This window comes from Anolis sagrei, chromosome 10 (assembly GCF_037176765.1).
Source record: "Anolis sagrei isolate rAnoSag1 chromosome 10, rAnoSag1.mat, whole genome shotgun sequence".
NCBI classification, from domain to species: Eukaryota; Metazoa; Chordata; class Lepidosauria; order Squamata; family Dactyloidae; genus Anolis; species Anolis sagrei.
This window is the reverse complement of record NC_090030.1, coordinates 24,045,496-24,071,734: the sequence shown is the minus strand read 5'-3', so window position 1 is coordinate 24,071,734 and position 26,239 is coordinate 24,045,496. Positions and strand designations below refer to the sequence as shown.

Here is a 26,239-nt window from a genome sequence, read left to right as displayed (position 1 = left end):
GATTCTGATTCTGATTTGCTGCTGAGGCTTATGATAATTATTGTTTTTGATCTGTATATCTTGTATAATGTGTTTTTAATTGTCTTCTTTGATATTGTTATGATAACCTTTACTATGTAAACCGCCTTGAGTCGCCATTCCAGCTGAGAAAGGCGGTATAGAAGTAAAGCAAATAAATAAATAAATTTCTGATGGTCTTAGGAATCCCTTTGGCAGAGAAGACTGAAGATCCCAATACAGTTCCCTATACGGTTCCGGCCCAGTTTACCTGTCCGAATGTATGAACCATCAAGGACGTTAAGATCTTCCGGAGAGGCCCTGCACTCGGTCCCACCACCTTCGCAAGCGCGTTTGGTGGGAACGAGAGACAGGGCCTTCTCTGTGGTGGCCCCTCGACTATGGAACTTTCTCCTGAGCGAGATAAGATCTGCCTCCTCCCTCGTGTCCTTCAGGAGGCTAGTGAAATCCTAGTTATGGAACAAAGCATTCCCAGAATAATGGCTGAGACTGGTTACAGAGCAAAGTGAGTGACCACATATGCGGACTGAGTTGAACATGATTTTCCCTTGGCGATTTGATATATATGTATTTTATCTATATGTATTGTTGTATGATGTTTTAACTTGTATTAGTTGCATTGAATCCTTGCTGTAAGCCGGTCTGAGTCCCTCTACGAAGGTGAGAAGATCGGGATATAAAAGTTTTAAATAAATAAATAAATAATAATAAGATCTCTCCGCCTGTCCTTCTCTTCCTTTTTGGAAACAGATGGCGAATCCTCCCACCAAAAGCCCTCCTCTGATGTGATTGGCCAGCCTCTCAGCCAAGGAGAGGGCTGTTTCTGAGACTCCAAGCATGGAGGGGAGAGCAAGCATGCTCGGCACATGGCAGTGTGGTGCGCATGGGTGGGAGAGGGATAGTATGTGAGGCTGGAAGGAGGCTCGCGCCAGTGAGTTCCTTCAAGATATGGGGTTTCTGTTTGGGAAGTTCGGCCCAATTCCATCATTGGTGGGTGTCGCAACTCAGGGTAGTTTTCACCTTGCTCAAGACACCAGCACACACCAAGGCTGTAGTTTTGTAGTTTATTGAGAAAAAACAAAACCAAAACAGAGAAATAAAGATGCAAAAGTTCAATAGGCAAGACAGAGTCCTAAATGTAAAGGCAAGGTTCCCAAGATCCACAGGCAAATAACATGAAGCATAATCCCTTAGCAATGGTCAAACAAGAGTCCATGGCAAACAGGTAAAATCAGGATCAGAATTCCAGTCTCCAAGAAGCCAGAAGCGTTCCGCAAAAGCCAAGGCAATTCCACAGAAGTTAACGGGTAAGAAGCAACATTGGACTGACAAGAAATGCCTGTCAGCTACATCATTAAATAAGCCTCCCGGACATGAAAGCATTGCGTTGACCTTTGGCTTCCCTCTTGCTAGCAAGGCGTGTGCTTCTGCGAACCCTTAATTGCAAATGGTCCTGTCTGCTCATTAATTCACCATTATCTTTAAGGCTATCCAACTCCTTATCTCGGCCCAGCTGGGCCGGATCACTCTGGGAACCGAAAGGAGTCTCCACCTGCACTTGTGGGATTTCACTGTCTCTATCTAAAGGCACATTCCTTTCCCTGGGGAACAGGATTGCTGTTTCTTCTTCAGAAGGCACACTATCAGCCCCGTCTGGAGCATGTACAGGAATCTGTGTTGCAATCCAGAGCAGGTAACGAGGCCCTAAGATAACTATCCACCACACTTGACTGTGAAAAAACAATCCTTTTTTATTGAAGAAAAATGGTTACAAAATACAGGAAAAATGCAAAGTCAAAAGCCACAGCAAAATCAGCAAACATGAATTTCCATGAACAAGATCAAAACTCAAAGCCACACTGTAAAATACTGGAACCTGTTAGCAATCCACTAACCATACTTGGTGTCCTAGAAATCTTTCAAGACGATGGCCAGGGAAACCGGGAGGACTGCCAAGGTCTTCATCAATCTAAAACGATGCCTGATCTGAGAAAGTCAGCCCGGCGGAAGGCACTTAAAGCCGAGGAATTGGTTTCGTGAAACGCCTCCCTGCTTTGAAGCTGTTGTTTGTATTTCTTTTAATCTGGAAGACCTTCGCAAGCTGAGTGATTTACTCCTGTCTTGCCAGACCTGGCCCCTTCTATTCTCATTAAGGTTCCCAGGTGCAGAAGGGAGTGAAAGGTCATGGCTTCCCTCTGAAACATTCTCATGAACACTGGTACCTTCATTTTCCAAATCTACAGAAGTTTCTTCCTCACTAATTTCAGGAGCATTGTCACTAATTTCAGGATCATTGACATCAAGAAGTACATTTTCATTAGCATCAGGAAGTACATTTTCATTAGCATCAGTAAATATATTTTCATTAGCATCAGGAGGTACAAACAGAGAATCAGGTTCAAACTCAGGCTGGACCCCAACAATCTGCAACCCATCAGCCTCCTCGTCATCCTGCAGAAAGTCAGGCTCAGGCTCAAAAGGCCCAGGCCCAGAAGGCCCAAACAGTTCAGTTCCAGACTCAGACTCACACTGAGCCACAACACTGGGGTTCAGAATGTAAGCCATTTATATCTAGCAAGAAGGTAAATGCAGAGAACCACAATGGCCCTCTCCAAGTTGCAACGACCTGTCGAGTGCTTCTTGCAAACTAGATGGCTTGGATGGAGATTTGTTGGGTCTACATAATTTTGTTCTGCTAATACACACCTTTGTTTTTACAAAGCTTTGGGGCACAGCTATTTTGAGACCAAATGAGTCCCAAAGCTTCATAAAAGGTGCTTCCTGTTCGAGGAACTCACCCTTTCGGACAGCTGCCTTGGAGAATGGGCTTTCCTGTTTCTGTTTGCTGCACCTCTCAAGTTGCCTAGAGGGACTCGGCGGTGATTATCAAGACGTTAATCATATCCTTCCCCTCGGCTTCCTCCCCATTTTGTGTTCCGTCAGGTGCTTTGCCGTTTCCAAAAAGAGTCCTGCACTCCAATTTGTCCATACCCACCAAATGTCCCAAATTAACCATTCATCCTCTATCATCCCACTTTTAAAATCCCATTTTTCTCTCCTGCTTTCTCTCTTTGCCTTTGGGTTCTGTGCAAAAGTAGTTTGCTCTCATTTCATCCGGCTTGTCCTTCCCAGTTGCTCAGGCAAAAGGACACTACTGCAGCCTCTCTTAACTTGTTTGTTCATTAATAACATTTGCTCTCTTTACTATAGTTCACTTCCGGCTCAATTGCTGCTTGGTATTTCTTTCCACCTGTTGGCTGGGCAACCCAGACTTTGACTCCAGAGACCAGGGTTTGCATCCCCACTCAGCCACTAAACCCAAAGGATGGCATTTGGCAAGTCAGTTTCTCAGCCTCTGAGAAGAAAGCTTTGCCTTAGACTAGACCAAGCGGAGAAACAGAGGTCTCCAGCTGCTCCCTTCTTCCAAGGAGCATTTCTCTCTTGCAGGAGAGCCTATAGATGCGGCAGAGATCCCAAAAGCCATGTGGGGACCAGGAAGACTTGTTACCCTTGCACCTGTGATAGAAAGACTGAGCAGCCAAGGAGCCCGAAGCTGACCCAGCTTGAGCCAAATGCTGGACATGGCTCTGGGCTTGAAAGGGAACGGTCCTTCCTGGCAGCTACACAGGACAAGGCGAGCCTATAGATGCAGCAGAAATCCCAAAAGCCATGTGGGGATCAGGAATGCTTGTTACCCTTGCACCTGTGATAGAAAGACTGAGTAGCCAAGGAGCCCGAAGCTGACCCAGCTTGAGCCAAATACTGGACATTGCTCTGTCCATCCTTTCGTGCCCTAAATCCAACTCTTTTCTTCCCTGGGCATCCGTTATGGGCAACACGGAGGACCTCAAGTGATGCCCTTGCTGGAGGCATGTGCAGATGGCCTGCCTGCATGTTTGGGGTCCTGCGAAAAGACCGATAGCATCTGTCTGGTTTGTTGTTGTAACTTGTTATTGAGTTCCATGTGCACAAGGGCTTTTCATGCACTGCGGATTTACGCAAAGTGGAGTTTTTGTCTATCACTCCCATTGCCCAGATTTAATTAGACTAAAATAGCTGAAAGTTGCAGAAGTATAACTGCTTTCCTGGACTTTGTGTAAGAGGTATAGCTAGCACCTCCTTTTGCAACGATCTGGATAGATGCGCAACAATAACCAAACGTCACCTCTTGTGCCATTATTATTATTATTATTATTATTATTATTATTATTATTATTTTACTGACACAAAACCACAGTTTAGTGTGGGGTCTGTGGAAAAAAATTATCCAAGGCCATCTTCACATGCATAAGGTATCTGCTTGCTGGGTCCCCTGGCTGCTCACACCTTTCGAGAAGCAGGAACAAGTTGAATGCTCTCAGGCTCTATTGACAATGATGTGCCATGGAAACCAGGAGGACTTTTTCAACAGACCGATCACACAGGGTGAAAGATGGATCCATCACTATGATCCTTAGACTAAAGTCCAGTCAATGCAATGGAAGCATCATGACTCACTGCCTCCAAAGAAGGCATATGCCCAACTCTTGGCTGGCAAGGTCATGCTCACAGTATTTTGGGACCAGCACGGAGTAGGATTGATGGATTTCCTAGCAAAGGGGACTATGTTCACTGGAGCATGCTATACTTCACTGTTGCGGAAATTGTGGGAGGCCATCAAAACCAAGAGACAATGTGGCATGCTCACCAAAGGAGTCCGCCTTCTGCAAGATAATGCACCAGTTCACAACTCACCTGTTGCCCAAATGGAAGCATGCACCTGTGGCTGTGAAATTCTACCACATCCCCCTTATTCATCTGACCTCGCATAATCATACTTCCACCTCTTCCCAACAATGTAGTTATTTTTGAAGGGCAAGCATTTTTCAGATGATGGTACTCTGATTTCCGAAGTCACAACGTGGCTTTTGGAGCAACCTGTTGACTTCTACAAGCGAGGTGTTTACACTTGCTTAAAAAGACGGGAGAAGTGTGTGTCCTTAGATGGCACCAATGGAAAGAAGGACTCATCACTGGGAAAGTTTCATTGCTCTCAGTCCACAGGAAGTGTGTCTGGGGAAATCTTTAATGAACACCCCTTGAATGTGATAGCCATCTCCAGTGGAATAATTTCACTGTGAACCCCTGTCTGATTCCATAGCAAGCTGGCTTCAGGAAAGGCAAAAGCTGCACATCGCATGTGTTGAACCTGACTCAGCACATAGAAGATGACTTTGAAAGGCAGCAGATCACAGGAGCTGTCTTCATAGACCTGTCAGCAGCCTATGATACTGTGAACCACCGCCTCCTCCTGAGAAAAATGTAGAATATCACAAAGGACTACCACCTCACCCGCCTCATAGGAAATCTGCTACAAAACAGGAGCTTTTTTGTTGAGTTCCAGGGCCAGAGAAGCAGATGGCGGAAACAGAAAAACGGCCTGCCTCAGGGGAGCATGCTTGCCCCATCCATGTTCAACATCTACACAAATGACCAGCCACTGCCAGAAGGGACAGAGAGTTTCATCTATGCTGATGATCGTGCCATCACCGCTCAAGCAGGGAGCTTTGAGATGGTAGAACAGAAGCTCTCCAAAGCTCTAGGTGCTCTTACTGCCTTACTCTTACAGGGAAAACAAGCTGATCCCTAATCCATCTAAAACACAGACATGTGCCTTTCACCTTAAGAACAGACAAGCATCCCGAGCTCTGAGGATCACCTGGGAAGGAATCCCACTGGAGCATTGCACCACACCCAAATACCCGGGAGTCACTCTGGACCGTGCTCTGACGTACAAGAAGCACTGCCTGAACATCAAGCAAAAGGTGGGTGCTAGAAACAATATCATATGAAAGCTGACTGACACAACCTGGGGATCACAGGTGAGATGTGTTCCACACTGGGCATGCGTAAAACAGTGGATGTGGCTCTTAATGAGACATGCCGCATTATCACGGAGTGTCTGCGCCCCACACCACTGGAGAAATTACACTGCTTAGCCGGTATTGCATCACCTGACATCTGTTGGGAAGTAGAAGCCAATAGTGAAAGGACCAAGGCAGAGACATGTCCAGCTCATCCCCTGTTTGGGTATCAGCCAGCACGTCAACGACTTAAATCTAGAAATAGTTTTCTAAGATCTACAGAGACACTCACTGGAACACCTCAGCAAGCGAGAGTCCAAAAGTGGCAGGCTCAAACCCAGAACCTCAACCAATGGCTGATACCAAATGAGAGACTCCCCCCCTGGGCACACAGAAAACTGGGCAACTTGGAAGGCGCTGAACAGACTGCACTCTGGCACCACGAGATGCAGAGCCAACCTCAAGAAATGGGGCTACGAAGTGGAATCCACGACATGTGAATGTGGAGAAGAGCAAACCACTGACCACCTCCTGCAATGCACCCTGAGCCCTGCCACATGCACAATGGAGGACCTCCTTGCCGCAATACCAGAGGCACTCCAAGTGTCCAGCTACTGGTCAAAGGACATTTCAGTCAATTACCAAACTCACAAATTTTGTATTCTGTCTGTTTGCTTTGTTCTGTTAGAAATGTAATATAATTGACTGGTTGCCCTGACACGACAAATAAACAAATAAAATACTGTGAACTTTGTGGAAGAAGGGCAATTTGGTTTAGGTCCAAATGATGTTCAAATCCATGTTTCCTCAGGTTTTCGGCTCTTAAAACTCTGGACTAATTGAGCTCTTTCCCAAGGAAGAGACCCATGAACAGGAATATCATATGGCCAGGAAAAAAATACCACCAGGAAACCTAAAGTCAGCCTTCACTTCGGGAAGGAAAGAGGGATTGAGTGGTGTTCCATCAGGGAATTCCTTCTTGGGAACAAAAACAAGACTCTTTCTCTCTTTCGCCCTTCTCCACCTCCTCTTTCTCCACCTGGACCTCTGTGGTCCCAACCAGCTGTGCTTATTTATTTCCTATGAACATTGATCTCTAAAAATAAAAATAAGGAGCCTATTATTCACATTTGGAAAGGAAGCTCAGATTCAGACTAGACTGACCAATGCACTGACTTCGCCTTATGACAACTTCTATGGTTACCCATTGTCGAGCAAACGAACCCAGAGAGTGATTCTCCCCAATGTTTCCTCTTCATCCTGGAAAGAAGTGACGAGTGGAGTGCCATAAGCAGGGTTCCATCCAGGGCCTGGTTCTGTTCAGGATCTTTATTAATGAATTAGATGAAGGGTTAGAAGGCAGGATCATCAAGTTTGCAGAGGGGACCAAATTGGGAAGGAGAGCCAATATTCTAGAAGACAGAGGCAGAATTCAAAACAATCTTAACAGATTAGAGGGATGGGCCAAAACTAACAAAATGAAGTTCAACAGGGACAAATGAAAGATACTCCACTTCGGCAGAAAAAAATGAAATGCAAAGATACAGAATGGAGGACGATGCCTGGCTCAACACCAAGGGGGGGGGGAATGGGGGGAGGAGGGTTTGTTGGGTGATACATGACTAAGGAATGTACAGAAGGTCATTTAAGGAATGCTTACTTTTGGAATAATGTATATTGAAATAAGTCCTGTATGGCAAAATTTTGTTGATTGTTGGGATGTATCAAAATAAATACATAAATAAAAACACCAGGATGTGTGGAAAAGATCTTGGAGTCCTCGTGGACAAGAAGGTGAACATGAGCCAACAATGTCATGCGGCAGCTAAAAAAGCCAATGGGATTTTGGCCTGCATAAACAGGAGTCTAGTGCCTAGATCCAGGGAAGTCATGCTACCCCTGTATTCTGCCTTGGTCAGACCACACCTGGAACCACACCGTCCAATTCTGGGCACCACCATTGAAGAGAGATGTTGACCCTACGCTGGAATATACGCTGTAACGGACTGGATGAGGGACACCAGATTGAAACTAAATCCAGACAAGACAGAGGTACTCCTGGTCAGTCAAAAGGCCGAACAGGGCATAGGGTTACAGCCTGTGCTGAATGGAGTCACACTCCCCCTGAAGGCGCAGGTTCGCAGTTTGGGAGTTCTCCTAGATTCATCGCTGAGCCTGGAGCCCCAGGTTTCGGCGGTGGTCAGGGGAGCTTTTGCACAATTAAAGCTTGTGTGCCAGCTGCGCCCGTACCTTGGGAAGTCTGACTTGGCCACGGTGGTCCACGCTTTGGTTACATCCCGTTTAGATTACTGCAACACTCTCTACGTGGGGTTGCCTCTGAAGACTTCCCGGAAGCTGCAGTTAGTCCAGCGCTCGGCAGCCAGACTACTAATGGGTGCTGGGTACAGGGAGCACACCACTCCGCTGTTACACCAGCTCCACTGGCTGCCAGTTAGCTTCTGAGCACAATTCAAAGTGCTGGTGTTAACCTAAAAAGCCCTAAATGGCCCTGTTTACCTCTCCGAACGTATTCTCCCCTATGAACCATCAAGATTATTAAGATCGTCTGGAAAGGCCCTGCTCTCAGTCCCACCGGCCTCGCAAGCGCGTCTGGTGGGGACGAGGGACAGGGCCTTCTCGGTGGTGGCCCCTCAACTCTGGAACTCTCTTCCACCGGAGATCAGAACCGCCCCTTCTATCCTGACATTCAGGAAGCAGGTGAAGACATGGTTATGGAGACAGGCATTCGACGAGTGAGCCAACACCCTGAGATATGGATGGAAGATGATGTATAATCGATCTTAGTGGGACGACTGACCATTGTATTTATTGAATGTAATTGTTGTTTTAATGTTTTATTGTAATTTGAAGTGTGATGTTTTATTGACCGTATGCGATATTATGGTTAGAAACCGGTCTGAGTCCCTCAAGAGAGGTGAGAAGGTCGGTATATAAAACGTTTAAATAAATAAATAAATAAATAAATAAAAATATGTCCAGAGAAGGAAGACTAAAATGATCAATGGCCAGCCTGCCAAGGCAACAGAGGAGTCTTGCTAGCAGCTACCAGAGCCGAGGATACAGAAGACAGACCAGCAAAGAGAGAGAGAAGAAGACAAGTTGTTGCTTTTAATGTTAAGCTGCTTTGAGTCTCCTTGTGGAGAGAAAAACCTGGGTATAAATAATAATAATAATAATAATAATAATAATAATAATAATAATAACTGTCAACTGCAAAAGGCCACCTTACTTGGATCTGCACGCATCATTCAAAAATACATCACACATTCCTAGACGCTTGGGAAGTGTTCAACTTGTGATTTTGTGATACGAAATCCAACATATAGATCTCGTTTGCTGTGACATTTTGGACATTTTGGGCTAGGTGGTGAATGGTTACAGAACGATTTGCTGGATGGTGTGTTCATCAATAGCGGAGTGGGGTCTCCCTGGAATTGGAGCTGTTTCCACCAAAGTCCGACCACATTGGAATGGATGGTGCCAGTTCTTGACTCGATCACCATAAATCTCTTTCATCTCATCAAACGTCTCTTTGATGTGCGGTCTTTCAAGGAAAGGAACTTGAGGACTGCTCTGTCTTCCATACTGGGTCCATTCTCAAACCTCACACTGCTTCAGTACCTGTCAAATCAAGACTGTTATCAGTTCTGAGCTGTAAATTGGCACGTAACCTATAAAGACTTATATCATTACATATGTGCAGTTTCAGCGTCCTGTGATAAATAGAAGTGAGTCAGAGGAAATCTCGTGTTTGGGGAAATATGGACTTAAACATCATCTGGACATCATCTGGACCTAAACCAAGTTGCCCTTCTTCCATAAAGTTTGGCATGAAATTATTCCACCGGAGATGGCTATCACATATAGTATTTCTGTTCTGTCTTCCAGGAACTTGGTTTGCATTGCCCTTTAGATTACTCACCGGAGCATCTTACAGGGAGCATACCACCCCCCTGCTATGTCAGCTCCACTGGCTGCCGATCCAATTCCAAGCACAATTCAAAGTGCTGGTTTTGACCTACAAAACCCTTTACGGCTCCGGCCCAGCATACCTGTCCGAACGTATCTCCTTCTACGTCCCACCTTGGAGTTTAAGATCTGCTGGGGAGGCCCTGCTCTCGGCCCCAAGCGAGACTGGTGGGGACGAGGGACAGGGCCTTCTCGGTGGTGGCCCCTCACCTGTGGAATGCACTCCCCGGGGAGATTAGGTCATCAACATCCCTCCTTGCTTTCAGAAGGAAGCTAAAAACCTGGATGTGGGACCAGGCCTTCGGGTAAGCTGGTAGATGGACAAAGACAACCAATGATAACCAGAGTAGGAAAGGATAATGACAATGCTAGATGGATTACAGACTATGAATTGGTGAACACTGACCACAAGATGATTTTATTGCTGCTAGTATACTGTTGGATTGTTTTAATTAGTTATAACTGTTGACATTATATGGTAAATTTGTGTATTGTATATTGTACTGTATTTTGTGAATTGTTAGGCATCGAATTGTGCCTTTTGTAAGCCTCCCTGAGTCCCCCCTAGGGGGTTGAGAAGGGCGGGGTAGAAGCACCCCAAATAAATAAATAAATAAATTTCTAAAAGATAGCAGCTCAGGGTTAAGGTAAAAGATCCCAGGATTTTTCTACCATTGGGGAATGTTAACTTGGCAGTGGTCATTGCTAATAGTCAACATGGATTTATAAAAAACAAGTCATGCCAGACTAATCTGATCTCTTTTTTCGATAGAGTTACAAGCTGGGTAGATGCGGGGAATGCCGTGGATGGAGCGTACCTGGATTTCAGGAAGGCCTTTGACAAGGTCCCCCATGACCTTCTGGCAAGAAAACTAGTCCAATGTGGGTTAGGCAAAACTACGGTGAGGTGGATCTGTAATTGGTTAAGTGGACAAACCCAGAGGGTGCTCACCAATGCTTCCTCTTCATCCTGGAAAGGAGTGACGAGTGGAGTGCCGCAGGGTTCCGTCCTGGGCCCGGTCCTGTTCAATATCTTTATTAATGACTTAGATGAAGGGTTAGAAGGCAGGATCACGAAGTTTGCAGACGACACCAAATTGGGAGGGATAGCCAATACTCCAGAGGACAGGAGCAGGATTCAAAACAATCTTGACAGATTAGAGAGATGGGCCAAAACTAACAAAATGAAGTTCAACAGTGACAAATGCAAGATACTCCACTTTGGCAGGAAAAACGAAATGCAAAGATACAGAATGGGGGACGATGCCTGGCTCGAGAGCAGGATGTGTGGAAAAGATCTTGGAGTCCTCGTGGACAGGAAGTTAAACATGAGCCAACAATGTGATGTGGCGGCAAAAAAAGCTAATGGGATTTTGGCCTGCATCAATAGGAGCATAGTGTCTAGATCTAAGGAAGTAATGCTACCCCTCTATTCCGCTTTGGTTAGACCACACCTGGAATATTGTGTCCAATTCTGGGCCCCACAATTGAAGAGAGATATTGACAAGCTGGAATGTGTCCAGAGGAGGGCGACTAAAATGATCAAGGGTCTGGAGAACAAGCCCTATGAGGAGCGGCTTAAGGAGCTGGGCATGTTAGCCTGAAGAAGAGAAGGCTGAGAGGAGATATGGTAGCCATGTATAAATATGTGAGAGGAAGCCACAAGGAGGAGGGAGCAAGCTTGTTTTCTGCTTCCCTGGAGACTAGGACGCGGAACAACGGCTTCAAACTACAAGAGAGGAGATTCCATCTGAACTTGAGGAAGAACTTCCTGACTGTGAGAGCCGTTCAGCAGTGGAACTCTCTGCTTCGGAGTGTGGTGGAGGCTCCTTCTTTGGAAGCTTTTAAACAGAGGCTGGATGGCCATCTGTCAGGGGTGATTTGAATGCAACATTCCTGCTTCTTGGCAGGGGGTTGGACTGGATGGCCCATGAGGTCTCTTCCAACTCTTAGATTCTATGATTCTATGAAGGAAAAGGGGAAGGAAAGTTCATCTATATCGTTTCACAAGTTGACTGTTTGTGTTTGTAACTTCATCAAGCTGTGTCAAGTCTGTCAAGGACTTTGAGAAATTTATTTATTTATTTATTTACATCACTTATATCCCGCCCATATCAGCCCGCAGGCGACTCAGGGCGGTCTACATATCGGCACAATTCGATGCCATCAATACAATACAAAAGCAAAAACAATTAAGTGCAATTATACAAAAAAGACAGTGCAATGACAATTTAAAAAGAGCTATATCCTCTCATTCCAATCCTCGTCCTTTTCATCGTCTTGGCCGTTCCTGGGTCATTCTCCATCTCAAGCTTGACTATCTATTCCGGGGTTCCGAATGCCTGCTCGAAGTAAATAAAGAAATAAATGTTCTGTTTGATGTTCAAATCTGGACTGGCCTCAGTTGCTGGGAATTCTGAGCTTCTAAGTAAGGCACTCACAGTTCACCCGGATAGAGAGAGAAGCACATCTTAGTTTTAACTTTATAGTGTCTGGGTGTGACGACACAATTTAACCTTGTATATTTACTGCATTTCTATCCCACTTTTCTCCATACAATACCAACTTTTAAAAAAGCAAGCAACTCAGAGCCAAAATTGTGTCCGATTCGACGCTTGCCATAAAGCAACCAACTCCGTTTCTTCGCTGGCTGCGAATTTCAAAATCAACTTGTGCTCCTTTTCTCAACTTTTTCTTTCCCCTTTCCTTTCTTTCCTCTTTTAAAGTAGCTTCACCTTAACTGAAGCAGACATTGAGATTGTAATTATGGGAACCTCTCTCTGTGTGTCTCTCTCTCTCTCTGGAGTAGATTTGTAAGATCTGGGCTTGAATTACTTGAAATTAGCAAGGCTAATTTTAATGTCACCATTCAGAAGGGCTTCTGATTTGGAATTTCTTAATGGCCTTTGCGAGGGGGAAAAGGAGCCTTTATGCCCGGCACAATCTCGGCTTCATTCTTACCTCAATTCCTTCTCCTCGGTCCCCCTGAATGCCCTTGTTTTGTAGCCAACACAAACTTTGTCCCATAAAATAATGTCAGGGACTCCGGGGCCTGAAAAGAGCTTAGCTGTTCCTTTGCTCCTGTTATTTTAAAGCAGAAATAACTTTGGTTTTTTTCTCTCCTTCTCCTTCTTTCTTCTTTCTCCCAATGAGGAGACAAAGCCCTGAAATGCAAAGTACGTTGGGCACCCCGGCTTCCCGTGAAAAGGGGCCTTCAAATATTCAGTGCGGCAAGTAATGGACTTATTAGAGGGATGAAAGGAGGGCTTTTCAAGGGAAAGGGGCTCCGGCGCTTTGGTCCTGTCATATCAATGATCTTGCTCCAGCATTTCATTCTGTTTACATGGCTTTCAAAGGTTTCCCCCTGCCGCCTCCAGCCGCCCCCGAAGACTGACACTTGTAAAAATGCTCATTTATGTATGGTAATGCGCAAAAGGGCTGCAGCATTGTGGAGCATGAGCTGGGAGAAGAAGTGGGACTCGAAGGAAAAGAAGCGGCACAAGGCACCCGGGCAACCATTTCCAACAAGGGCCGCTCCCTTCAAGGAAAACAACATGGCCCCTAGAATCATAGAGACCTCATGGGCCATCCAGTCCAACCCCCTGCCAAGAAGCAGGAATATTGCATTCAAAGCACCCCTGACAGGTGGCCATCTAGCCTCTGTTCAAAAGCTTCCAAAGAAGGAGCCTCCACCACACTCCGGGGCAGAGAGTTCCACTGCTGAATGGCTCTCACAGTCAGGAAGTTCTTCCTCTTGTTCAAATGGAATCTCCTCTCTTGTAGTTTGAAGCCATTGTTGAGAAGCTGGAATATTGCATTCAAATCACCCCTGACAGATGGCCATCCAGCCTCTGTTTAAAAGCTTCCAAAGAAGGAGCCTCCACCACACTCCGGGGCAGAGAGTTCCACTGCTGAACGGCTCTCACAGTCAGGAAGTTCTTCCTCTTGTTCAAATGGAATCTCCTCTCTTGTAGTTTGAAGCCATTGTTGAGAAGCTGGAATATTGCATTCAAAGCACCCCTGACAGATGGCCATCCAGCCTCTGTTTAAAAGCCTCCAAAGAAGGAGCCTCCACCACACTCCGGGGCAGAGAGCTCCACCACTGAACGACTCTCAGAAAGTTCTTCCTCGTGTTCAGATGAAATCTCCTGTCTTGTAGTTTGAAGCCATTGTTCCACGTCCTAGTCTCCAGGGAAGCAGAAAACAAGCTTGCTCCCTCCTCCCTGTGGCTTCCTCTCACATATTTATACATGGCTATCATATCCCCTCTCAGCCTTCTCTTCTTCAGGCTAAACATGCCCAGCTCCTTAAGCCACTCCTCATAGGGCTTGTTCTCCAGACCTTTTATCATTTTAGTCGCCCTCCTCTGGACGCATTCCAGCTTGTCAATATCTCTCTTGAATTGTGGTGCCCAGAATTGGACACAATATTCCAGGTGTGGTCTAACCAAAGCAGAATAGAGGGATAGCATGACTTCCCTAGATCTAGGCTCCTATTGATGCAGGCCAAAATCCCATTGGCTTTTTTTGCCGCCACATCACATTGTTGGCTCATGTTTAACTTGTTGTCCACGAGGACTCCAAGATCTTTCTCACACGTACTGCTCTCGAGCCAGGCATTGTCCTCCATTTTGTATCTTTGCATTTCGTTTTTCCTGCCAAAGTGGAGTATCTTGCATTTGTCGCTGTTGAACTTCATTTTGTTAGTTTTGGCCCATCTCTCTAATCTGTCAAGATCGTTTTGAATCCTGCTCCTGTCCTCTGGAGTATTGGCTCTCCCTCCCAATTTGGTGTCGTCTGCAAACTTGATGATCATGCCTTCTAGCCCTTCATCTAAGTCATTAATAAAGATGTTGAACAGGACCGGGCCCAGGACAGAACCCTGTTTGTGGCACTTCACTCGTCACTTCTTTCCAGGATGAAGAGGAAGCATCGGTGAGCACCCTCTGGGTTCGTCCATTTAACCAATTCCAGATCCACCTCAGCGTAGTCTTGCCCACATTGGACTAGTTTCCTTGCCAGAAGGTCATGGGGGACCTTGTCGAAGGCCTTACTGAAATCCAGGTACGCTACATCCACGGCATTCCCCGCATCTACCCAGCTTGTAACTCTATCGAATTCTAACTCTAACGCTCAGACTCTTTGCGCCCCTTCACATTCGAATGAAAGTGCAAGAGAGCATTTCAGGCACATCTGGATGGACATTGCATGCCATAGACGTGGTTGCAGGGCGCATCTAAATCCCATGCGCTAAAGCAGTATTTCTCAACCTTCCTAATGTCGTGACCCCTTAATACAGTTCCTCATGTTGTTGTGACCCCCAGGAGCGGCTCAACCCATTACGCAAAGTAAGCATTTGCAGTCTAGTTGGTTTTGCCCAACTTTTGCTCTTTAGGCGCTCTTCGGGGAAAATAGACCTTGACATATGCGAGTTGTAGTTACTGGGATGTATAGTTCACCTACAATCAAAGAGCATTCTGAACTCCACCAATGATGGAATTAAACCAAATATGGCACACAGAACTCCCACGACGAACGAAAAATATATATCAGTGATTGGTTGGCGGGGGGGGCAGAATACTGTTTGCTTACCATTGAAAATTACCTAGATTGCATTGGAGTGCATTATATGGGATTAGAATATTATATGGATCTAGACTGAATTGAAGCGCATGATACAGGTCTAGACTGCAATGAAGTGCATTATATGGGTCTAGATTGCATTGAACGGCATTATATGGGTCTAGATTGCATTGAACGGCATTATATGGGTCTAGATGGAATTGAACTGCATTATATGGGTGTCTACACTGATTATATAATACAGTTCCAAACTGCATTCTGTGGCAATGTGGGCCCAGCCGTAGCACAATGTCTGCACCATCCTGGCTGTCCTTCAGCACAATTAAAGACACTTTATTTATCATTCCTGGCCCGTTGCATCAGATCCTTGGGTGGCCGGCCATAAAATTGGCTTCAACTATTTAGAACTGGGAACCGTAACAATCTGCCACAATAAAAATAATTCAAAACATGCTGCGAGCATAGGGAACAATTGGATCATGTCAGCTGTTATATGCACAACGTCTTGGATGGAATCACTGGGCCTCGGAAGACCTTTGATCAAAAGCCAGATTTGAACTTGGTACCAGAATGGAACAAACAGCCTCAGGCCCTTTCCTTTTCCCTCGCAGCTGCTTAAGGAAGGGGCCTGAGGCTGTTAGGAATTGTGGGAGTTGGAGTCCAAAATACCTGGATGGATGCAAGTCTGCCCATGCCTGCTCTAGTCTTTTCAACATTGCATCGGAGTCTCAGATAACTTCCTGGAACAGGGATGTTTCTCTGTTACGGGCTTCTCTGTGATGTTGCTGCTTTTCTGACATTCCTGGGAAGGAGAAGAGACAGAGCCACCCACGATGGTCCTCCCAGTCTCCTCAGTGTGAGAGAGGGACCTGCTTGAAAGGGGAGCTGGGAGGGGCTCAACCACACGATCCGGGCGATGCCACAGGTGCCGGATTCAACATGCAGGATAATTGCAGCTGGCACCCATTGCAGCACCAACGCCCTGCCGTTTTGGAGACAGAGGACGAGCAAAGGAAACACAACCATAATATGGCTCTTTACGGAGACCCTGCAGGGATCCTGGTCTGCTTTCGACACGCCTGGAATGCCGTGTCCAGTTCTGGGCCACACAATTGAAGAGAGATATTGACTCTGAGATGGAAGGGAACCAAAAGGATCAAAGGTCTGGAGAACACGAATCTCTATGAGGAGTGTCTTAAAGAGAGTGTCTGTTTAGCTCCAGAAGAGACTGGAGAGCCATGTTTACATCTTTAAAGTAGGCCATAAGGAAAATGGAGCTTCCTTTCTGCTGTTCTGAAGACTAGAACTCAATGGAGCCATGGGTTCAAATTACAGGAAAGGAGATTCCACCTGAACATGATGAAGAACTTCCTGAGCTGTTCAGCAGTGGAACTCTCTGCCTCGGAGTCCATTGCAAGTTCCTTCCTTGGAGGCTTTTGAACAGAGGCTGGATCTCTGTCAAGTGAGATTTGATTGTGCTTTTCCTGCCTGGCAGAAAGGGGTTGGGCTAGGTTTCCTTTAGAGGTCCCTTCCAACTCTGTGTCATATGTTCTGCTGTTGATGGTTGGTGATGGAAGGGTTAATGTGAGTATTAGTTTTAGAGGGAGTAAGTGGGAGTTCATGGGTGAAAGCAATTAGGGGTGGAGGTGTGCAGGAGATGGGTTGCAGCTAAATAAGGAACTAACCTTGAGAATGATCTTCGGGAGAAAAGTATTTGTTGCATTTTGGTGGTGGATGCTGCTGGTTTTCCCCCCAGGTCTGTTGGATTTTTCGGTATCCTGACCTGTCTCCTGTAATCTTGGAATCCTGGAACCTTGAACCTTTGGACTGGTTTTTGACTACGGTATAGACTCCCTGGACTTTGTTTATTGAACTCTCTGCATTTGACCACTGGACTGGACCCTTTTGACTATGGAGTTGTTTTTGCTGTCAGTTTTTGTTTATTCTATGTTTTATATTTTGGACTATAAAAGCAGCCAGCAAGTAAGTGCTGTTTTAATTAAACCGTTTGTTAAAACTGGGAGTTTGATTCATCTCTACCTAAATAAGGCAGAGCCCTGGCAATGTGATACTCTGTGAGTCTATGATTGTAGGTCAGACTCTGCTTTGCTCAGAGTCAAAAGGGTCCCCAAGTACTATCCAGTCCAACCCCCTTCTGCCATGCAGGAAGATATAACTAAACCACTCCCGACAGATTGTCATCCAGCTTCTGTTTTAAAACTCTCAGAGAAGGATATGGCGGAATGAAAATTATGTGTACTTCACGTCTTTACCAATCCACACACTGTCTTGCTAGAGGAAAGATATGCCACACAGATTATCAATAAAGAATAAGGTGTTTACTCTTTGTTATTCAGGGCAACATATATACAGCCGCGAGAACAGTTGCTTTGACTCACACAATGCCCTTTGAGAGAGATTCAAATGGTCCTTTGGTGTCCATGTAAAGGATCCTCTTCTGGCAGCCAAGAAGCAAAAATACAAAATTGTCTTGGCAAGCTCCTGCACAGAAAACTTAAACATGTAACTGTTGCCAAAAGCTCCCAGGCTCGGCTAGCTTCTGTGTGTGGCTCAACTACTCACCTTTGTGCTTTGCATTTTTAATTTAACACACTCACCAACTGATTTTTTTTTTTTTTTTGGACACCACCAAACTTTCAGGCAGCAGCCACTCTTACTCTTAGGAAGTGCTTCCTAAGTTTTAGGTGGAGTCTCTTTCCCTGATGCTCCAGAGCATCCAACAACAAGCTGGCTTCTATGGGAGATCCTCTGAGATTTGTAGACATGGCTGTCATCGTGTCCTGTCTCATCCGTCTCTTCGTATCCAGATCTCACCTGGAATCCTGTGCAGGGTTCTGGGCTCCATGGCTCACGAAGGACACACATGGATTCAGAAGAGCATAGATCCTCACTGTTTGGAATGAGGCCATGTTGTCCAGTGATGCCTCACTGAGGACTAGACTCTTGGACTAAATCTAGATGGTTGGTGGTCCAAAGACATTTGTCACTTGGTAGACTGTGACATCGGGAATATGTGGATGGTTATTTTTATTTATTTGTCATGTCAGAGCAGCCAGTCCATTATATTACATTTCTAACATAACAAAGCAAACAAACAGATAAAATACAACATTTGTGAGTTTGGTAGTTGATTAAATGTCCTTTGACCAGTATCTGGCCACTTGGAATGCTTCTGATGTTGCTGCAAGAAGGTCCTCCATTGTGCATGTGGCAGGGCTCAGGTTGCGTTGCAGCAGGTGGTCTGTGGTTTGCTCTTCTCCACACTCGCATGTCGAGGATTCCACTTTGTAGCCCCATTTCTGAAGGTTGGCTCTGCATCTCGTGGTGCCAGAGCACAGTCTGTTCAGTGCCTTCCAGGACGCCCAGTCCTCTGTGTGCCCAGGAGGGAGTCTCTCATTTGGTATCAGCCATTGGTTGAGGTTCTGGGTTTGAGCCTGCCACTTTTGGACTCTCGCTTGCTGAGGTGTTCCAGCGAGTGTCTCTGTAGATCTTAGAAAACTATTTCTAGATTTAAGTCGTTGACGTGCTGGCTGATACCCAAACAGGGGATGAGCTGGAGATGTCTCTGCCTTGGTCCTTTCACTATTGGCTGCTACTTCCCGACGGATGTCAGGTGGTGCAATACCGGCAAAGCAGTGTAATTTCTCCAGTGGTGTAGGGCGCAGACACCCCGTGATAATGCGGCATGTCTCATTAAGAGCCACATCCACTGTTTTAGCGTGGTGAGATGTGTTCCACACTGGGCATGCATACTCAGCAGCAGAGTAGCACAGCGCAAGGGCAGATGTCTTCACTGTATCTGGTTGTGATCCCCAGGATGTGGATGGTGACAGAAAGCAGAAAGAAGAAGTAATAATAATAGTAATAGTAATAATAATAATAATAATAATAATAATAATAATACTCCTAATCTCACAATTGTCTTAAAAAAACAAAGTATGGATTGTCGGTGTTGATATCCCAGGCGACAACAGGATTGAAGATAAACAACTGGAAAAGTTGACACGATATTGAACTGCAAAGACTCTGGCACAAGCCAGTCAAGGTGGTCCCAGTGGTGATCGGCACACTGGGTTCAGTGCCTAAAGACTTTGGCCTGCACTTAAACACAATCGGCGCTGACAAAATTACCATCTGCCAGCTGCAGAAGGCCACCTTATTGGGATCTGTACGCATTATTCGCCGATACATCACACAGTCCTAGATACTTGTGAAGTATCTGACGTGTGATCCAATACAACAGCCGGCAGAGTGTCTGCTGTGGACTCGCTTGTTGTGTTTCTAATAATAATAATAATAATAATAATAATAATAATAAGAGGAAGTCAGGTCACAATGCCAGATATTTGGGTTTCAAAACAAACTGTCATTGCCGGATATCATTAGGGACGGAGATGACTGCTTTTGCTCTCTGTTGGAGCCACACAGACCTATATATGTTGCCTTGGCGGTTACGGCACATGTTAAGGAGGGGATAAGCTCCGGCACAAAGATGGAAGGAGCCCAGGCCTTTTCCCGGAGAACAAACGTTCTGTCCAACTTTGAGGTCCTCTGTGCCAGACGGTCTCTTGGCATCTCCTTCAGAGGCCGAGATGCCTGGCATGGAGAGGGAACTCTCTGGTGCAGTTGCATTCCTCCGTCGGCTGGCCAGCTGCCATCCCCACATTGCATTGTAGTCTTTGAAGTCCCTCTCGATTTGCTCGCAAGGTACTGCTCCTGTCCTTTGAGCATGACTTTTGGGAGAACGTTGCTCAGGCCAGAAATAGCCCTGCTGCCGCCGAAGGCTCCCAAACATCACTGGTTGGAACCCTATACTCAAGTATAAGCTCCTCCATTTGAGTCTTTTTTGTGGGTTGCACAGAGTTCAAGGTTTTAGAAATTGGGTTTCACAGGTGGCGGATATCGATGCAGGTGTTTATGAACATTCGGTTGGGTATTTGATTGGATAATTTCCCCATGTAAGGCAAGGACTCTGCAGCAGAAACACTATGTATGTTCACTTGGGGAGATTTATGCTGTGCAACCCTGATGCAGGAGCCTATATTTTTGCCCAAGCATCTTTCCTTCCATCTTTCTGTCTATCTATTCACCAAAATATCTATCTATCCATCTGAATACCTATGTATTCATCCATCCAGCTATCCATCCATCCATCCACCTGACTATATATCTATCCAACCAATTATCTATCCATCAATCCATTTGATTATCGATCTATCCACCCATCCCCAGCCTAGATAGATAGATAGATAATAAGATGGATTGATAGATAATAACATTTATCTATCTATCTATCTATCCATCCATCCATCCCCAGCTTAGATAGATAGATAGATAGATAGATAGATAGATAGATAGATAGATAGATAGATAGATGATCAAATGGATGATTAGGTTATCTATCTATCTATCTATCTATCTATCTATCTATCCATCCATCCATCCATCCATCCATCCATCCATCCATCTATCCATCCATCCTCAGCTTAGATAAATAGATAGATAGATAGATAGATAGATAGATAGATAGATAGATAGGTAGATAGGTAGATAATCAGATGGATGGATAATCCAATCTATTTATCTTTCTCCAGCCTAGATAGACAGACAGACAGACAGACAGACGGACGGATGGATGGATAATCGGATAGATAATCAGATCATCTGTCTGTCTGTCTATCTATCTATTGATCTATCTGTCTGTCTGTCTGTCTATCTATCCATCTCCAGCTTAGATAGATAGATAGATAGATAGATAGATAGATAGATAGATGATCAGATGGATGGATAGGTTATCTATCTATCTATCTATCTATCCATCCATCCATCCATCCATCCATCCCCATCTTAGATGATAGATAGATAGATAGATAATCAGATGGATGGATATTCAAATCTATCTATTTATCTTTCTCCAGCCTAGATAGACAGACAGACAGATGGATGGATGGATAATCGGATAGATAATCAGATCATCTTTCTGTCTGTCTGTCTATCTATCTATCTATCTATCTATCTATCTATCTATCGATTGATCTATCTATTTAACCATCTGACAACATATTTATCTGTCCTTCAGACTATCCATCCATTTGAATATTTATCTGTCAATTGATCCATCCATCAAACTATTCATCTATCTATCTATCTGACTATGTATGTATCCATCCTTCTTATCTATCTGTCCATTCATTTGACTGACTATCTAACTATCGTATCTATCCATCCATCCACCCACCCCCGGCCTAGATAGATAGATACGATAGTTAGATAAATAGATAGATACGATAGATAAGATAGATAGATGAATAATCTGACGGATGAATAACCAATTCTATCTATCTATCTATCTATCTATCTATCTATCTATCTATCTATTCACCCATCCCCAGTCTAGATAGATAGATAGATAGATAGATAGATAGATAGATAGATGAATAACCAATTCTATCATTCTATCTATCTATCTATCTATCTATCTATCTATCCACCCGTCCCCAGGATAGATAGATAGATAGATAGATAGATAGATAGATAGATATGATAGATGGATGGATGGATGCATGGATGGATGGATGGATAATCTGATGGATGGATAGATAATCAAATCTATCTATCATCTATCCACCAAGTATATCTATTCATCCATCTATCCATCTGATTATCTTTTTATTTAACTGCGTATTTTAGGATTGCCAGCACAGAATCATCCCAAGCCAAATCCTGAAACTCAGAGAAGGTTTCAGCTGATGACACTCCTTGTGCATTAAATAGCAACCACAGATAATCACAGCTTGCCATTCAAAAACACAAACAAACCTATTTATGACAAAATCTTTGTGCCAGATCCTGTGGGACCCTGAGATCTGCCACCCTAGAGTTGGAAGAGACCCCAAAGAGGGCCATCCAGTCCAACCCACTTCTGCCAGGCAGGAAGACAGACTCCAGGCCCTCCCAGCAGATGGCCATCCAGCCCCTCTTTTGTGAGACAACACATTATCTGGCTTAGGATTCTCAATGTGTAGTGGAAGTAGAAATCCTGGGATTGTATAGGATCAAAGGCCCCCAAATCATCCCATTCTCTTCTCTTTCTGACTTTCGCTGTCCTTGGAGAGGCTGGAATGAGGCCTCTTTGACAGAGGCTCATACCTGGAAAGCTTGTCCCGAGATGAGAGGCATAATTCAAATTGTTTTGCTGGAATGTCCCCCTTCCCTCCCTGTCCCTTTTCTTTTTGCTGACATCGAAAGCACATATTTGCAGGTTTACAGCTGTTGGTCGGAGTCATGCGGCTGGCATGTTGGAACCAAACCACAAGGACGCAAGTGTGGATGGGGGTCAATCTGTGTATATTTTTGTTCCCTGGATCACTGGAAACAAAGCCAAACTGGGGACAAAGTTGCTCGTATAGGCAAGTTTCGCTTTTGCAGAATGGCTCAGTGCTGTGGGATCCTGGGAGCTGCAGTTTGGCGGGGCAGCAGCACTCCGTGGCAGAGACAGGCCTTGCCAAACTGCAGCTTCCAGGATTGTCTTGCATTAATTCTGCCTTATGGATGTATCTAAAAAAGGGATTTAGGCACGTATGATTCAGGCCTACCACTCCCAGCATGCCCCAAGCACTGGCGATATTGGAAAATACAGTTCAAGGGAGTAACCCTGTGTGACGAGGTCCCTAATTTGTAGAGTTTGTAAAGGAGCCACCACTTTGTAAGGGTTTATTAATTTGATAGCGTAGCTAATAGCTAGTGATATTGACTTGGTCTCTTTAATGTGTAGCGTGACTTAACTTGGAAAAAACAGTAACAAGTTTATTGAAATGTATAAGGAGCTTGATGGTTTCAATGTTTCTTAACTCTTAGAGGCACATATCTTCATAGGTTACATTTATAACGTTTCTTAAACAACTCTGGAAAGGACTCTTCCTTCCACTAAACAGGTTTCAAACTTATGTTTCTTCAGACTGTGTTTCTTTCCTTAATAGATTACTTCAGTTACAAGCTTATTCTTTCTTTGTGATGTTTCTGTTGCAATAGAGATTCTCACTGGGTTTCTCTCACCCGTTCTATCGTACACTAACTATTAATATGAATAAGTCAACTTGACTTATTTAAACTACTCAGGCTAAAAGCCAAACCCGTCCTGATTCTCACTACTATAGAATCAGCCACTCCTACAGTTCACAGACTATAGACTAACCCACTGGTTCTCAACACCCACTAGAACCAGCCTCTCCTGTAGTTCGCTGACTACAGACTGACTGTTTTAAAATGGCTGCCCTGCCAAGTGGTAGTTGGCTCCGCCCCTGTTTCCATGGTAACCCAGCTCAACATGAGCTGAGCTGGCTACCATTCCCCTTAGTTATGCAACTTTAAATACTTACCCTTTAAACATCTATCTATAATTATACATAACTACAAGTTACAATTTTACACTTCACCACACCCTGGGAAATGTAGTTTTCCAAGGTCTTAGCAATCTCTGCCAAAGGGTGCATCTGTACTGCAGAATGAATGCTGATTGACCACACTTGAACTGTCCTGGCTCAATAGAAAAATGGGAGTTGCAGTTTGACAAAATCATTTGCCTTCCCTGCCATTGAATGCTCGTACCTTGCCAAACTACAGATCCCAATCTACCATAGCATTGAGCCTTGGCAATTCAATTGGTGCCAAACTGCATTCATTCCACAGCTCTCGTTCCGAGGGTCATCATAAATACACATATTAAAAACTGGACGACAAGATAGCTAAAAACACATCATTATAATTATAAACGTTATATAAAATAAACATTATTACAATGTGTTTCTACAAAATACATACATTGAAATACACAGAACAAAGATTAGAATAGAATAGCATACTAATATAATCCTAATCTATATAAATAAAAATGTAATGTTCGTTTGTGGGATTAACAGAACTCAAAAACCACTGGATGAATTGACACCAAATTTGGACACAAGACACCTAACAACCCAATGTATGGCCTTCACTCAAAAAATTGATTTTGTCATTTGGGAATTGTAGTTGCTGGGATTTATAGTTCACCTACAATCGCAGAGCATTCTGAACCCCACCAGCGATGGAATTGAACCAATCTTGGCACACAGAACTCCTACAGCCAACAGAAAATACTGGAAGGGTTTGGTGAGCAGTGTCCTTTGGTTTTAGAGTTGTAGTTCACCTACATCCAGAGAGCACTGCGGACTCATACAATGATGGATCTGGACCAAACTTGGCACAAATACTCAGTATGCCCAAATGTGAACACTGGTAGAGTTTGGGGAAAATAGAATCTTGATATTAGGGCGTTGCAGTTGCTGGGATTTATAGTTCACCTACAATCACAGAGCATTCTGAATCCCACCAACGGTAGAATTGGGCCAAACCTCCCACACAGAACCCCCATGTGGGTCACAGCAACGCGTGGCAGGGGACGGCTAGTATACTAATATAATCCTAATATAATAATATAATTTTAATATAATAATATCCTAATATAATAATATTAATGGAATCCTAATATAATATTACTATTCTAATTTAATAATAATATAATTATAATAATTTCATTTCATACCCAAGTGTAAAATTCATGATTAAAACCGAGTGACATGGAGCCATGGCAGCCCAAGCGGTGCCAAGCGGCATTCATTCCTCAGTTCTAGTTCTATAGACCTCTCTCGCCACCACTTCTCCACCTCTTTTCTCATGTTTTCTCCTTCCCTTTGTTTTTCTAGAGCTGGCCTATGACTTGGACGCGGAGGATATCCCTTCCAACAAGCAGCGTTTGAACCAGCAAAGCAAAGAGGCTTCGGCAGGTCACGGTTTGGGCTCCGGTGGCACAAGGCCAGCCGTTGACTCTATGGCCGCTGCCATAATCATGCTGTCTTTTCTGCTGACCAAATGACCGACGACTCTTCTTGACCAAGATTTGGTTCCTTCCCCTCTGCCCTTCTTTTTTACAAACTCTTCTTTCTCGGGAGGCATGTGGAACGAATCGCTCCCGAAAGTTTCAAGTTTTTCACAAAATACCATTAAAATGAAGGGAAGGGAGGGTCTGGGGCTTGTTTTGAGCAGAACAAGGCTCAACTCTTTTAATTTGGGGGGAAAATATCTTGTTTAAAGATTTTAAAAAAAGGAAAATACCAAGTTGAAATGAATTGAGCCGGATGGGGGAAAGATACTTGGGAATAAAAGTCATGGTTCCAATGGATATATCTCTATATGAGTCTTCTGCTTTGCCTTCCAAGGGGTTTGCTCCAAGGTCTACATCAGGCCTGGGCAAACTTGGGCCCTCCAGGTGTTTTGGACTTCAACTTCCACAATTCCTAACAGTTACAAATTGTGGGAGTTGGTCCAAAACACTCAGAGGGCCTAAGTTTGCCCAGGCCTGGTTGAGATCCTCCTGTGTTGTTATCAATATGTGTCATAACTTGGTATTGCAACAGGTCGATTTGGAGATTTGTTACCCGATGTAGCCACTTAGAGGCTACATAAGATTGTAGCCATTCCTCCCTTTCTTTTCTTTCTTTCTTTCTTTCTTTCTTTCTTTCTTTCTTTCTTTCTTTCCTCCCTCCCTCCCTCCCTCTCCTTTTCCTTCTCCCACTTGCTTGCCTGCCTTCTTTCCACTTCCTCCGTCCCTCCCTCCCTCTCCTTTTCCTTCTCCCACTTGCCTGCCTGCCTTCTTTCCACTTCCTCCCTTCCTTCCTCCCTCCCTCTCCTTTTCCTTCTCCTGCTTGCCTGCCGGTCTTCTTTCCCCTTCCTTCCTTCCTTCCTTCCTTC

General features: G+C 44.6%; 1 protein-coding gene across 1 annotated transcript in view; it reads left to right on the top strand.

The window, feature by feature from the left end:
• The window catches only part of GPC3 (glypican 3), a 196,996-nt gene extending 171,326 nt beyond the window's left edge, over positions 1-25,670 (top strand). The window contains exon 8 of the mRNA XM_060756063.2: positions 25,195-25,670. Within this exon, the coding sequence (XP_060612046.2) occupies positions 25,195-25,364 (170 nt within the window). The 3' untranslated portion in view covers positions 25,365-25,670. The remainder of the gene's footprint in view (positions 1-25,194) is intronic.
• The last annotated feature ends 569 nt before the right edge of the window (positions 25,671-26,239 follow it).